The 14824-nt window shown below is 40.0% G+C and overlaps 1 protein-coding gene across 5 annotated transcripts; it reads left to right on the top strand.

Annotated features, from left to right (window-relative positions):
- The first annotated feature begins 666 nt into the window (after nt 1–666).
- ZNF518B (zinc finger protein 518B) lies at nt 667–13922 on the top strand. Of its 5 annotated transcripts, none has more exons than XM_065659287.1 (2): nt 667–752; nt 8415–13922. In XM_065659287.1, exon 2 carries the CDS (start codon nt 8619–8621, stop codon nt 11859–11861), a length of 3243 nt encoding a protein of 1080 aa, XP_065515359.1. In that variant the 5' UTR covers nt 667–752; nt 8415–8618; the 3' UTR covers nt 11862–13922. The 5 variants fall into 5 exon arrangements, with proteins under 5 accessions (XP_065515359.1, XP_065515331.1, XP_065515352.1 ...); XM_065659259.1 differs by lacking the exon at nt 667–752 and adding an exon at nt 759–829; XM_065659280.1 differs by lacking the exon at nt 667–752 and adding an exon at nt 857–970.
- The last annotated feature ends 902 nt before the right edge of the window (nt 13923–14824 follow it).

The raw sequence follows: 14824 nt of genomic DNA, 5'->3' as shown, positions 1-14824 counted from the left end.
GAGAAATCCATGCTAATGGAACAATCAACAGAACAGAGTTTAACTTGAAGGCATGTGCCAAAATACACCGTTTAACAGATGCCACCCGGAAAGACTTTGAGCCCCCTGTTAAATGTGGCTTTCTTTTTAAGCAGAGTGGTTAGATACTTCGGTGACGTTAAAGGTGATTTTAGAGGGCAAGATGCTGGCAGTTAAAATCCTTCTTCCTCCCTTTGACTAAGAATAGTTTATTTAACAGGAAATTTGTATTTTATAGGAAGCATCTGAAAATACACGACTGCTATGTCATCGTACTACAGAACTGAGCAATCCACACGTCATGTATGCCCACACCATAGACGAGTTAAAACACGGTGGTACCAAGGAGAGTGTAGAGAGATTATTGGCAACAACGGCTCTTCCTTCCGCCTGCTGTCCTGTCAGAACCCTTGAGGGACAGCAGCAGGCAACAACCCGATGGTGCACATCATGTAGACCCTCGCCTGCACCTCGCAGGTGCCTCAGCACCAGCCCAGCTCCATCCCCCAAAGGCCACGCTGTGCCCTCGGGCACTGCGGGGCCCCACACCGGTGCCAGACCGGCGCTTCCCAAGGTGCCACCCAACGCCGGAGCCCTTTCCACCGCACCTCACCGCGCCTGCGCGGCCGCCGGCGCGCCCGGGGCCCTCAGTAGAGCTCTACACGGCGCCGCCGGCGGGAGCGGAGCTGCGGCGCTGGCCAATGGGGCGGCACGGCGCTGCCGCGGCCGCTGAGGTCAGTTCCGTCGCCGCGGTGGGTGGTGGGCCGTGTCGAGGTGGCGGCGGCGGGGGCTGGTCCGCGCCCTCGCTGGGGTAAGTACCGCAGGGCGGGAGCTGCGGGCCCGGGAGGGTGAGTGTGGGCGTTTTGTGTGCGCCCGGGGACAAGGGGAGCGGTGGCGGGGTCTGCCCCTGATGGAGACAACCCGCCTGTGTCCTCGTCCTCCTCCGAACCAGGTGAGGCTCGCACGCTCTCCCGGCGCCCGCCGGCCTAGCGCCGTGCCTGACGCTGCTCGCCGCCGCCCGGCCCGCCAGTGCGGGGGTCCCGGGGTCCCGGCGGCTCGGCGGGCTGCGGCTCGGCGGCCCGCGCGGTGCTGCCCCCTGCGGGCCGGCGGCGCCACTGCGTGGCGGCGCGGGCGGAGGCGCCACCCCGGCGGCGGCGGGCGGAGGGCTGCGAGGCCTGCGGAGGGTCCGTCGCCCGCCCGGCCGCCTCCACAGGGGCAGCGGCGGCTCTGGGCCTGCGGGGCCGGGCAGGGAGCGAGGGAGTCCCTTCTCTGCCCCCCGAGGGGCGGCAGCACGTCTGTGCGGGTGGGCTGGCTGCCCAAGCAAAGGGGGTTTTGTGGTGGTGGCTGGCGGGTGCTGCTGTCTCGTGGACGCCATCAGGCTGCTTCAGCCTCGTCTGGACTGTAAAGCTGTTGCCTAGGTTTGTCATCTTGGTCGTCTTCCTCAAGAAAAGAAGCATTCGGGTTAGTAACTTGTGTTATTGAGCAAAACTGAAAAATTTTGTGTTTTGTGTGTAAATTGTGTTCTTCAGGGAATTTGTGCGTAGGATTTGCTTAATTAAATCCTACATTAAATTTTGTTGAAAGAAGGTTTATCGTAACAGTGTTACATTGGACACTTAAGATAATTTAGACGTATAAAATGACTTGTATTTCTTCTAAATAAGTGATCCAGTGTTATAGCCAAAGTGTCCTGAGATATATATTCAACAGAAAAGTCTGTTTTGTTATTAAGAAGACTAATGGTATATTCATGATTTCGCTAGCATTCTGTTCTGCATTGTTACCACGGTAGGTGGTTATGGGCAAGGCCTTTTTCTTGCATATGCAGATAGCATATGGCTAATTCTAGCAAGAATTAAGTCTGTGAAAGTGAATTTTAGCATCTACATGAGTGTTTTGTGAACTGGGCATGAAGGAATATATAGTTTTAATGTAACTCTCCCTCCTCCTCTCCCATTTTCTTCAATGCCATACTTCTTTGCTTTCTTGCATACAGGCCTTAGAGCTTAGAGTAAGGTGATGCTGAATATTAGTCACTATTGTTTGGATATATAGAAAGATTTTGAAAATGGTTGCAAGTTGAGTGAAACAATGAGATGTGCAGCATAAATTTAAAATTTTATCATACATATAATGATAAGTGACTGTATAAACATCTCTCTAAAGTATTACTTGTGATACAGTAGTTATGTGAGAATAACTAACTAAGCTTATTGCAAGACCACCAAGCAGTTGAGTGGTATGTCAGAAATGTGTATCTTTCATATACAGATAAAGCTAAGCATCAGTCCTAGAGCCACAGAGAAGCAGACCTCCATTTCAGTGTAATACATATGTGTACCTGCCTTTATACAACACCAATAAATGTCAGTAAATTGGACATTTTTTCACCTATGCATTCAGAAAAGTAATCTACTTTTAAACAGTATTTTATTTAACTTTATGTGTAGTAAAAATGTTGAATGTAATTAATTTTTTTCTGTAGAGTGAAATAAATGTATATTTTATAATAAAAGTAAGCTCTAAAAACCTGATGTGTATTCTTTGCTCTTCTTATTTCTCTGCATTGACATTACCCATTCATTTTGATGGAAAAAATTTAAAGTGCACTTAGGATCAAAAGTTATGACTGTGATTAGCTGTTATTGTGAAACAGGGTGTCTTTTTAAGAAGAAATAATTGTAGATGAAATTTCTTTGGTGTATTTGAATCTCTTGTTTTTAATACAGAATCAATTATTTTAATTAGTACTATATATGACACCTAAGTGAAGCACTTTGAATGTCTCCCAGTCATTAGGCCTAAAATTAGCGACTGGTAGTCAGTGGCCACATAGTTGGGTCAGTAGAACAGTTAACTCTGCTTAGTCAGTTGGTGCTAAATGGGCAGTGTATGCTATATATACTATTATAAAACACAGACAGATAATTTTAAACTTACACAGAGATTTAAGCTTTTCAGAGACTCGGATTTTATACAATGCATCTTCCTGGTGCAGTGGTGCTCAGTGTCTTCCAATCCTGTTTAAGCTTGTTTCTCTTAAGAGATGATTTATATGGGCTTTTCGATACTTGATTGTTGCAACTTGATTGCTGCTGGCCTTGACTGTTGGATGCAGTTTGTGAACTTAGTGTGTAAAAGGTGTGTGCTTTACCAGTCAGGTCTTATTTATTTGGTCGTATATGATAAATGCATGATGCTCATCACACCCATTTTATTGATAGTAGTGTAGAATTTGAAATAAAAAGGGATCTAAACCACTGAAGAATACACATTTTTCTTTGAAATCATGAACAAAAGATTACTATATTTGAAGTAAATGGATATTTCAGGAGAATAATGGGAAGACACCGGCAGTTCTTGTCTGGCAGCGGCCACGTCAATGATTTGTAATCTACTGCAGTGCAAAAAAACCCTTGTGCTTTATGAATTTGACAGGCTGCAGAGGATGTTTCTTCCTTTTTTTCTTGGGTTTAATTGATCTGTGTTTTCTGACCTTTATGTACATGTGATATCCACTGTTTGGAATGCCTTTTGACTCCTGCAGATCTATTGATCTCTGTCTTGAGCAGCAAGGTTCAGGATATACTAGTGTGTGAAAGGTGGGAATGTTTCTTTTTATTAAATGCCCAACTTCTTTACGTCACCGCATTGTAGGTGTTTTGTAGGAGGAGTGAGTGAGAAAGGTTGTTTTATTTTCCTTTTGCTGTCCTTTTTCCATGTGCCTCTATGTTTTTGCTTCAAATTTATTTTATTTTATTTCCCCAAAAACTAGGGCCTGTAAATTTTTTAAATTTCTCCTAATTCAGGTACTTTATTGTATTTCAGAATATTTTTTACAAACTTTTTTTGAATCCATTCCTGTAAAAACAATGACTGGAATTGAGTTTAACCCTGCTAGTGTTTCTTACTCTGTTCTTCAGTCATACTATTCCCAGTTTGCCATTCAAACTCCATGTAGACTTTCGGGTCTTCCTTTAATGATACCTTTGAGTTGGTCTGTGTGCTCTGTATTTGATTGTAACTTGAAAAATGGAGTATGTATCTTTAATTAGATCTTCTGAAGCATGTCTCTGTTAACTCTTTAAACAAAACAAATCTTTGTGGGAATCTCTTTAACCCCCCTTCCCTCCCCATGTGGAATAAATGGATGCTGGATTGCACCACCTCTCTGTGTATGCTGATGATCTTATTTTTATGAAGTAGCAAAAAAACCCCAAATATATATATATATACACACACACACATATATATATAAATATAAAAATTAAATTACAGTGTACTTTTGTGCTTGGTTTATCCAAAATAATGATAAAGTGGACCTGCTTGCATAAAATGTTTTCTTATTAATTGTTCAGTGTCCAGAAAAGATTGGTGAATAACTAGGTGTGGAGACAGCGGCGATGTCACTTCATCAGTGGTTATTCAGTTCTTTCTTACCTTGTACTTTGGCTGGGATAGAGTTAAATTTCTTCATAGCAGCCTATACAGTGCTGTGTTTTGGATCTGTGGCTAAATCAGTGTTGATAAAACACCAGTGTTTTGATTGTGCAAACCCTGCTCAACAACAATGTCAAGGTTTTCTTTTACCCCCCCACCTCTGCCTCCACTGCAGTGAGTAGGCGTGGGGTGGGCAAGTGACTGGAAGGGGATGGGCAAGTGATTGGAAGGGCATGCTACTGGAACAGCTAACCAGAATTGGTCAAGGGGATAGTCCGTGCCGTGTAGTGTCATGCTCATCAGTGAAAACTGCAAATAGAAGAAGAATGAGCAGAGATGGGGGTTGGCTTCCAAGGTTGTTGCTTGGAGACTGGTTAGGCATCGGTCTGCTTGTGGAAGGTGGAGACTGATTTCCTTTGCATAACCTCTCCACCTCTTTCTGTCACCTATTAAACTGCCTTTGTCCTGACCCATAAGCTTTCTCACTCTTTTTCTCCAATTCACTCCCTTAGCTAACCAGGGAAGGGAAGGGAGCCAGCAAGCAGCTGTGTGACTGCTTGGCTGCTGGCTAAAATCAACCCACTGTACATCTGAAATGCAGTTGCAGTAACTCCAACGTTAGAAACCTAGATTCTAGCAACATTCTGTTTGTCACAGGTGAAAACTTGCATTTGGGTTTAAACCATGACAAACCTGTTTGTTTTCACATATATATATTTTCATATATATATATTTTCATATATATATATTTTCACATATATATATTTTCATATATAAAGCTGTTTGAGTTAGTGAAGTTTAGGAACATTACCAGCCTGTTATTTGAATTACCCCTTAAATTTTCCTAGTATCCTCTTGGACTGAGGAACCCAGATCTGTCTGGTGAATGTTTCACAGTGGTTTTTGTACTTTCCTGCGCTTTAAAGGTAGTGGGTCCTTTTTCATGTTGTTGCATAAGGTGAAGTTTACAGTGTTAAAAGAGTATAAGAGAACTCCATGTGTTCTTAAAACTGTTTTTTGTGGTCAAGGATTTTGATGGCATAAAGTGCTCTATACTTACCTTTTGGTCATTTCAGATGGAGGGCAGTTTCAGTATCATTTGATAGCTGTTAACAGCAAAAAAAGGCAAATATTGATCTAACTTCACCCTTTCCTTACAAACACAATTTTAGGTCTTTCTTAAAACTGTGTAGAAATCTTCAAAGCATCTTTGCTAAGTGCACATCCCATATGAAGACAGGCTGAGGAAGTTGGGGCTGTTCAGCCTGGAGAAGAGAAGGCTGTGTGGGGACCGCATAGCAGTATCTGAAGGGGACCTTCAAGGGTGCTGGAGGGAGACTCTTCAGCAGGGACTGTAGTGATAGGACAAGGGGTGGTGGGTTCAAACTTAAATGGGAAATTTAGGTGAGCTATAAGGAAGAAGTTCTTTACTGTGACAGTGGTGAAGCACTGGAACATGTTGCCCAAGGAAGTATGAATGCTCCATCCCTGGTAGTGTTCAAGGCCAGGTTGGACAGGAAGGAGTCTCTGCCCATCGCAGGGGAGTGAAACTAGATGATCTTAAGGTCCTTTCCAACCCTAACTGGTCTATGATTCTGTCTTTGGTCTGGATCTTGAGCTAATCAAGTTCTCTTTTTCCTGAGATAAAACAATGGATCTCCTGAACGCAGGCCTACCATCACACTACTGTGTCAATAAGGTTCATCTTAAGTCTAAGAAGTGTAGTAGCGGGGGAAGAATGGTGCATCAGAGACTATCAGAAGCATTTGCTTTTTTTTTCCTCTTTAGAATGTGGACAATAGAGGGCATAACGTTAGCAACATTAGAATTATTTTAAAATGTGAATCTTCAGATCGTGATTACAGTAGTCGTGTATACTTGCCTTCTTCCTGGGAGGCTGCCATTGATTTGCTTTTTGGGAAATAGAGGTTTTGCACATAAGGGTGTACAACTGTCTGCATTGCAATGAGGTGAGATTACTACAGTCTTAAGAACTGCCTACTGAGGAGTTTTACAGGTGTGCAGCCATCCATGTGCTAAAGAGTGGAAAGGCCATTATGTTGTCCCTAACCAGTTTTCTAACTCAGTTTTACTGTTATTTGAGGTTACATCATGCATCTTTGCAGAGCTGCATCTTTAGGACAGCATTCCTATAGCAGTTATTGGCAGATAGAGCACAGGGAGCTCCCAGAAAAGCTTTCTGGATCAGATGCTGACTCCTGTCTCAAGCCACTGGGGAGATGTACCATAGTGTAAATTTTTCTCATTTGTGTAGAATTATTGTAATAGAATGCTGCTTAGGTGATCTCAGTGCTGTACTTCTGGAGCCCAGAACAGGACCTGTTTGCTGTTGATAGACTTGGAGAGGAAGTGGATTTCAGAAGCATATGTCTTATATAAGATATATTGAAAACTAAAGGAGTTCTGTGTGGAGACGTGGCTAACAGAGAAAGGTCACGTTCCCATCAACGAGCTGAAATAGAACATTTGTTTAGCGAATGGTGCAGACTTACTAGCACCAGATAATGAGGAACTGAGGGACATCTGGAGGGAAGCGCCATGCTCTGGCCAATTACAGACAAGGACACTAACTAATAAACAAGATAAGCACATAAAAATAGAAGATATAAAAGTACACAGTTTAACCGCAAAAATAATGAGCTTACGCAATGCCTTACTTACGCCAGAACCAATCAAGCGCCTAGTATTTGCATATGCATATATTATTGTTGCTATATTAACTGGAGGTAGAAGCCCAATAAACAAATCATGCTTATGGATCACAATGGTCATGTCTTGATTCTTCCCTGCTCCGACAGTCCTGAAATAACCTCATCAAATAGGTTCTATACATGAACGCAGATCTGTGCAACAGCATGTCTGTGAGTAGGAATGTTTGAATAAGAAAGATTTTGAGCAGATTTTACTTGTTGGTGTTAGTTTTGGACCATGTATTGGTTTATGTGTTTCTCAAAAGGCCAGTTTAGTGATTTATTTTCCAAATAGCAGTGGTCTTATAGTCTTGGCAAAGCTTAAAGGTTGAGATCTTGTTCATGTTAAATACAGAAGAGAGACAGTAAGAGTGTTGGAATCTGTGGGGCCAAATATACTGCACTAGTTAATGTGGTGGTCTTACACTGATATTACTGTTTTCCTTCTGCTTCCCACTGCATTGTTTATTTTGCTTGATTGACACATTCTGTGTTATCAGGATGGAGTGAATTATTTATATGCTTGTCCACATACAGAGAAGTGATTACACTGTGATATTAATAAAAGTGAAAGTAATTAATTTTGCAGCTGCAGATTATTTTTACTTCATTACTTTCAAAACATGTGAATTATAAATCGCATCTTGTTACGAATTGCTGTTAAAGACTGGTTCTGAAACATTGGCACAGATTCCTTCTATACTTCAGGAATTCCATACTAACTTAAAATGCCTTGTGTTCAAAATCAAACACATAGTTGTGTGTTTCTACTAATCATTGTAATCACTCTCCTTTTGTGATCCTGCTGTGATTCACAAGTGACACTTGTAGTGTCTCATAATATCTTTTCCTGAGTTAAGAGCTGTATATGAACTGAAATCATACTCTGCTGCTCAGTTCTGTTAGCAAGTGTCTGTCTTGTTAGGCTTCTGAACACATTTCTTAAACATGAAATGTATCATGACATGGAAGAAATAGCATGAGCTCTTTAGGTTTTGATGCATAGCAGGTAATTGTATGAATTTATGAACGTTTTTAATAAGAACAGATGTTAAAGGATTATTGAATTGGGTATGTTTTGCTTGAAGATCATGTTTGTATGTGCAGAATAGCCAGTGGTTTATTAACAGTAGAGTTGCACCTTGTAATCCAGTTGCAGTTCACTAATAGTTCAATCATTAGGTCACTGTATTTCAGCAGTCAGTGGATTGTAACTGACTTAATCTTCTGCTTTTTATTCCTTAGTGCTGCAAGTTGACTGAATAAAATAAAGAACACGGAACATAATATGGATGCAGTTGCTTGAGCGCCATTTCTTCCAAAGTGTATATTCTGCAGATTGGTGGCCTGAATGATTGATAAGCAACATACACAAGACTAATACCAAGAAGACATTCTCTCTATTGCTGCTGTGTTTGACAAAACTGGTGCAGACTCACATCTTCTGAAATGCAGTTGAAAAAAATGAGGGAAATTTTACCAACGTTGTACCCTGGCCAAGTTAATGATAAAAATAATTCCTTAACCACATCCCCAAAGCAATCTTCAGAGGATAAAGTGAATCCATCAAAAGGGGATGATGACCAGAACTGCTGTTACCAGGGGACTGAGGCCGAGAGCAATAAGGTGTCACTGATAAGCTGTATAAAATGCAGAAGTGTTCAGAAAATTGCAGTGCAAGATATAGAAAAGCGTAAGGAGCTTGGGTGGACTGAAGACAAAAATTTCATCTGCAAGAAGTGCAGTCATATTCCACCACCAGCTTTCCATTTTGTTCCTGAAGGTGCCAGTGCTGTAGACTTTCAAAAACGAGAAAAAAAATCTCCAAGTAAAACCCAGAAAACATTTAAAGTTAAAAACTTTCTGCCAGGTAAATACTACTGTGATAAATGCAGATTTTCAACAAAGGATCCGTTACAGTATAAAAAGCATGTAAGTCAACATGAAGAAATTAAATTTATTTGTTCCCACTGTAGCTACGTATCCTACACCAAAGGAGAATTCCAGAGACATTTGGTGAAACACACTGGAACTTTTCCGTATCAGTGTAAGTACTGCGAATATGGTGCTGTTAGACATGACTACATAGTAAAGCATACGAGAAGAGTACATGAAACACCCAGAAAACGACTATCAAATAATACCGTAAACCACAGGCAAAAGAAGCCAACTCAAAGCACTTTATTTGAAAAGCTGAAATATGATAAAATTCCTTTTCAGAATGAACATTCAAATTCATCTTCAGATATGGTTTGTCACATTCCACGTAAAGCAACTAAAAGGGCCAGTTTGTCTCATGATGTAGAACGTACCATAAACACAGCACCAGTCCAGGATAAACCAATATTAGGGCCATCTGAAATAGGCATATGTGAGAATCAAAGTGTGGAAGTCGAGGTTTATTCTCCTAAAACAGAGCCTTTACAACCTGGGATGCCTTTAACAGTAATTGCACCATCTGAATTTGTAGTTCCTTCTAACTGTTTAGCTCAAATAGTAGAGATTAAAATAGTGAATGGAGCACAACAGCTTGTTCTTAAACTAATCCCTATGAAAGAAGCAACTTGTAAGCCTGTGGACAGTGCTGAAGAGCAACTTGAGAATCGAGGTATAGAACAATCTGCAGAAGGAAAAAAACCATCTTCTATATCTCAAAATGAGTTACTAATGATGGAAGTGAATGTAGACAAATTAGCCAGTGTCAGTAACCAGCTTAATTTAGATAGTACACATGACAAACATTCTGAATGTCTCTGTTTTTCTGATTCTCAACTCTCAGACTGTAACTCTGTATGTATACAGAGGGAAGACGCATCAAAATTATGCTTTCATTTGGTGAAGGGTATTGATATCCATTCAGGTGTTATAGAACTTTGTTCTCCATCTCTGGTGGTGAATAATACGGAAAAAAGAAGTGATTTTAAATCATCAAGGTGGAAAGTAGATGGAAAAAATAACTTACATTATGACTTGCATTGTTATGAAGGTGTGGGTATATCCCCTCCAAAATATGCTGCTATTTCTGAAGATGCAAGTTCCAAGAACACTTCAGTAGAGGCTGGTCAGGAGGGAAAAAATTATTCTTCTGCAGTCATTAAACAAAAGGATACATTGCCTCTAAAGAGGGTTGACAAAGAATGCAGGAGTCTGCCAGTCAGCTCTACAGAAATGCATTTAGCTGGTAAGGGTTTAGATGAAAAATCTGTTACATCTTCTGAAGCAGGAAAAAACTTCCATGTCGCTAAAACTCCACCTTGTGAGGGCATGACTTTTGGCTTTAGCAAAGTAAAGAGAGCTGGAACCATAAGTCAAAAGAACACTCGTCTTCTGGAATCATTAGAGCTACAGAAGAAGGAAAATAAAGGCAATCCTTTTGAGGGACCTGTTATTTCATCTGTATTTTCTCTTAGCTCTGGGACTGAAAATGTTCCAGAGGGTGTCAGATGGGATGACTCAACATGCAGTAAGAAGTCAGCAACATTGCTGTGTAGAAAGATTGCTCAGCTCATGTCTGCTGCTGAATCTAACATGAAATCCATGCCTTTGAGATGTCAAGCTTCTAGTAAAAAAGTGGTTTCCCCTCAAGAAAATTCAGCGAGCTGTGAGAGGGCTGTTTCTGCCTCTGAAGTGGAACAGCCTGCCTCTTTACCTCAAGTGCATGGTAGAAACAATGTGATTAGTAGTGAAGAGCACAGTAAAGATCAGCTGCTTACATTTGCAAGTACATCTAAAAACAGAGTAACTAAAAATTCACATGTTGCTACTCCAGTGTTTATCCCCAAAGGGACAATGCTGAGAGTGCTGAATGCTACTAGCAGTCAAAACTCAGATGGAATAGAAAACAGGAGTGAAACATCAGCTCCTTCTGTGTGTTGCAATGAAATGTTTCTGCCTCGCCCGGTTCCTGTCAGTGTTTCTGAGGCAGTTAGCAGTAATTTGCCATATTTACCTAATCAGAGTGAGGTGAATGCAGAGTCCCGAAGTATATCACTCAGGAAAAGACCAAAGCGAGAGGCAAGTGTTAAAAATAATAGCAAACAAACTGGTGTGCTGTTGCAGAAAAGCAGTAATGTGAGTAAGCACAGCAAACCCTATTCAAAAAGTCAACTAGGTTCCAAAAACAAGGCAAAACAAGCAAGCTTCAGGGAACTTCCTAAGAGGAAAACAAGAACTCAGTCAGAAAACAGTTCAAGTTCTGACATGTCGTATCTTTTGACAGCAAGACGTCTTCGGCTTGTTCCTCTGAGAACAAATCAGTTGATAAAATGCCCTCGTCGTAACCAGCCAGTTGTGGTACTAAACCATCCTGATGTTGACACGCCAGAGATAATTAATGTCATGAAGACTATCAACAAGTATAAGGGTCAAGTCCTGAAAGTAGTTCTGTCAAAAAGGACAAGTAGTTGTCTTGGTGTTAGACGTTATCGAAAGCGTCTTACTCTTCAGAACATTGAGGCAGGAAATCAAGCAAAAAAGCGGAGTATGCTAAAAATGAAACTAAAAAAGACCCATAAAAACAACTATCAAGTGGTGGAAACTTCACCAGCTGAAACACTTCAGTGTCTGTTTAAGTGTTGGTTTTGTGGAAGAGTATATATGGACCAAGAAGAATGGATAAGTCATGGACAGAGGCACTTGATAGAGGCAACCAAGGGTTGGGATGTTCTTTCTCTTCCATCACAGAAGCATTAAGTGAGAGACTAGTGAAAGGTTCCCATTATTTTTATTGCGTGCCACTAAGTTGTTTGGAAAGTTCCAATAACTGCTTTATTTTGCCAAAAGGTGTCTACTGTGAGCAAAGTGGAAGAAGAGAGCAAAGTTAGCGATACAGAAGAGCTGATAGGATTAAGCACTACTTTGCACTCTCATGTTTGAAAACTGTACTGGAGTTCAACTTCATCTGTCCATAGGAGAAATTTGGAAGAGATTTGCTATGCAAACATCTTTCTAGTTACCATTCTGTGTGTACTAGGATACTGTGCTGTAACTGTCTGTGCTAGGTCTATGTGGATTAAAATCCTAGATGATGATACCTTTGTAAATTTAACAGGGTTTAGATTGTTTTAATACAGCATAGTGTTTTCAGAGATTGAGCATATGTGCACTGAAAAGCACTTCTGATCCTCTGTGGGCAGCAATTGTGTATGATAGGTTTTAGTTGCAAGTTAAGCACCACATACAAAAAAGTAAAACTTAAAAGGACATACTGTTTCAGGGAAACAAAACCACTTCTGCTGACTTCAGAGGAGATACAGGGGTGCAAATGAACAGTCTGTGGGATCAGTGTTACTCCCAATAGCTCAGCACTGAAAAGTTTAATTTTGTTTAGTACTTAGTTTTTACCTAGCCTGTATTGGGTGGATGTGAGAGAGCACAACACAGGGAGCTTTCTGTACCATCTTTGTTCTGAACAGGCAGAGCCAGAGTATTGTCAGGCTTGGACTGATAGGGGTGAAGCTTTTCACTATATGAACTCAAGGCTGTTCTGAAATCTAAGGAAGTAATAGCCAAACATAAACTCTCTACCACCATGTGTGTATAGCCCGATAGAAACACATGTACGTAATAGGTCATTTGGTTAGAACTCTAGTTGGTGAGTTAATGCTTATTTACAGGGGGAACTTGCTGAAGGTGAAGACTTTCAAAATGAGAAATGATGCTGCACAGCTTTTACATTGACAGTGTTGAACCAGATTTTCGGTGCAATCTTTCATCCTTCTTAAGAATTTAGGTATTGTTAGAATATATTTTTTGTAGGTCTTAATTCATACAGGCGTGTGTGTAGTTACATATGTATGTCTAATGTGTATCTACAAACTTCAGTGTAAACATCACTCAGCTGTTTAAACACTTTATTGTATCAGGGCCAAATTTGAAGTTTTTAGTGAAGAAAAGGGATGGATGATACTGAAGTCTAATGTTTCTGTACATGAACAGTATGTGTTTTTATTCATCTTGTCAATTTTAAATAATTTTGAAACCATATAGGATGCAGTATGTTGAAGCACATATTTAGAGTTAAAATAGCTTCTTACAGTTTTACAGGTAAGAAAATCAGTACTGACTCTAATGCTGGATGTGTGTTCTATGTTTTAACTGGGACTACACTTGAAAAGCTCGTAGTCCCTAACTCTTTTCACTGTTGGTGCAGTTTTGTAAGCAGTTTAAGCTGGGAATATTTTTTTTATATACTTCAGCAGATTATACATTGTTTTGATAAAGTATGTATTGTATCTGCATTGAAATGTATATATTTTAAAACTACATCTGACTGAGGCTTATTTTCAAAACTAGTTAAAATGTTGCTTTCCCATCATTTTGCAATACAGTATTAAAAGTCCTTCAGATAGTTGGTGCTTTAAGACAGATCCTTTTCATCATGTACACATGGAAGACTTTTGTATTATTTGTATCAGACTAACCTGTTCCACAGAACAAATTTTCTTTTGTCAGTTTTGTCAAGAAAAATGAAATGACAGTTCTCATTTTATATTCAAATGGAATTCTATTTTTTTAGATAAGTACACTAGAGGGTTTTTTTCCACTTCATATACTTTGATGCCAAACTTAACAGTACTGTTTGCGTTTTCAGTTGTGAAAACAGTTTCCGTTTTACAGTTACAGCATGTCACATGTAATAAATATTGAAATTGTTAATGTAATTAAAAAAAACATGGTTAAAATTACTCCTTTGTGGAATTAATTTTGTTTCTGTAGAAGCTACTAAATAAATAGTTTTGAATTTGCTTCGTATGAGTTTTCACTGGCAAAATTAGAACATTTTCTTAAAGATACAAACTCTTAAAGGAGATTACAACATGCCTCTTTTCCTTTTTTTGAGCTCTGCCAAACTCTACTTGGCAGCTTCTGATTTGTTCATTTTCGTTCTCATTTTTAGATAATGTCAATACTTTCCTTCAGGTATAACAGTCTCAGTGATTTGGGAGAAATAATTACAGTGAATGTTCTTTTGCGTTTTGCTGCATCATTGAGAAATAAAAAGGTTGTGAGGAGGTAACCAACTGCTGATTTCTTTTTTTTTAGAGTTAGTTTGTGCCACTACATACTACATCATTAACTGAAATGTCTTGTTTTGGGCTTGAATGTTTTTATTCTTCTCATTCCTATTCTGTAAGGGTAGAGTAACTGAAGTTGCTTTCTTGATATATTCCAGTTGCCTAGTTAAACTTCTGAGTGTGCTTAAAAAGGAAGATTATGGATGGTTTGCAGAGAGATATTGGAAGTTTGCCTTCATATTTAAAATGAGTTTAGTTAAGCCTCCCGAACCTCAAATTATATGAGTAACTATTACTGTATATTTTAGCTGGAACATGCTTTCGTGATGAGTTTGAAGCACATCTACAGTTCCTACTGATGTTTTTTATCTCTGTCATTTGCACGTGGTACGAATTCAAAGGGACTGTTTGCATAATGGTTTTACTGTCTAAGTTTTTGAAGGCTCTGATACGGAGTATCTGCTACTTAAGCTAAAGAATAAGTGTTAGTTAAGTAATAGAATTTACATAATTAAAGCTAGCTTTATAATATGCTCCAATGCTGTGAGCATCATCTGACACCCACTGACTTCAGTGGCTGCTGAGCACAGGTTGTTCCCAGGCAAACACATGCCTAGACTGAATGAAATTATTAAGCAG

The sequence above is a fragment of the Lathamus discolor genome, chromosome 1, assembly GCF_037157495.1.
Source record: "Lathamus discolor isolate bLatDis1 chromosome 1, bLatDis1.hap1, whole genome shotgun sequence".
Taxonomy (NCBI): domain Eukaryota; kingdom Metazoa; phylum Chordata; class Aves; order Psittaciformes; family Psittacidae; genus Lathamus; species Lathamus discolor.
The sequence above is the reverse complement of the archived record's forward strand: the minus strand, read 5'-3'. Positions and strand labels throughout refer to the sequence as shown.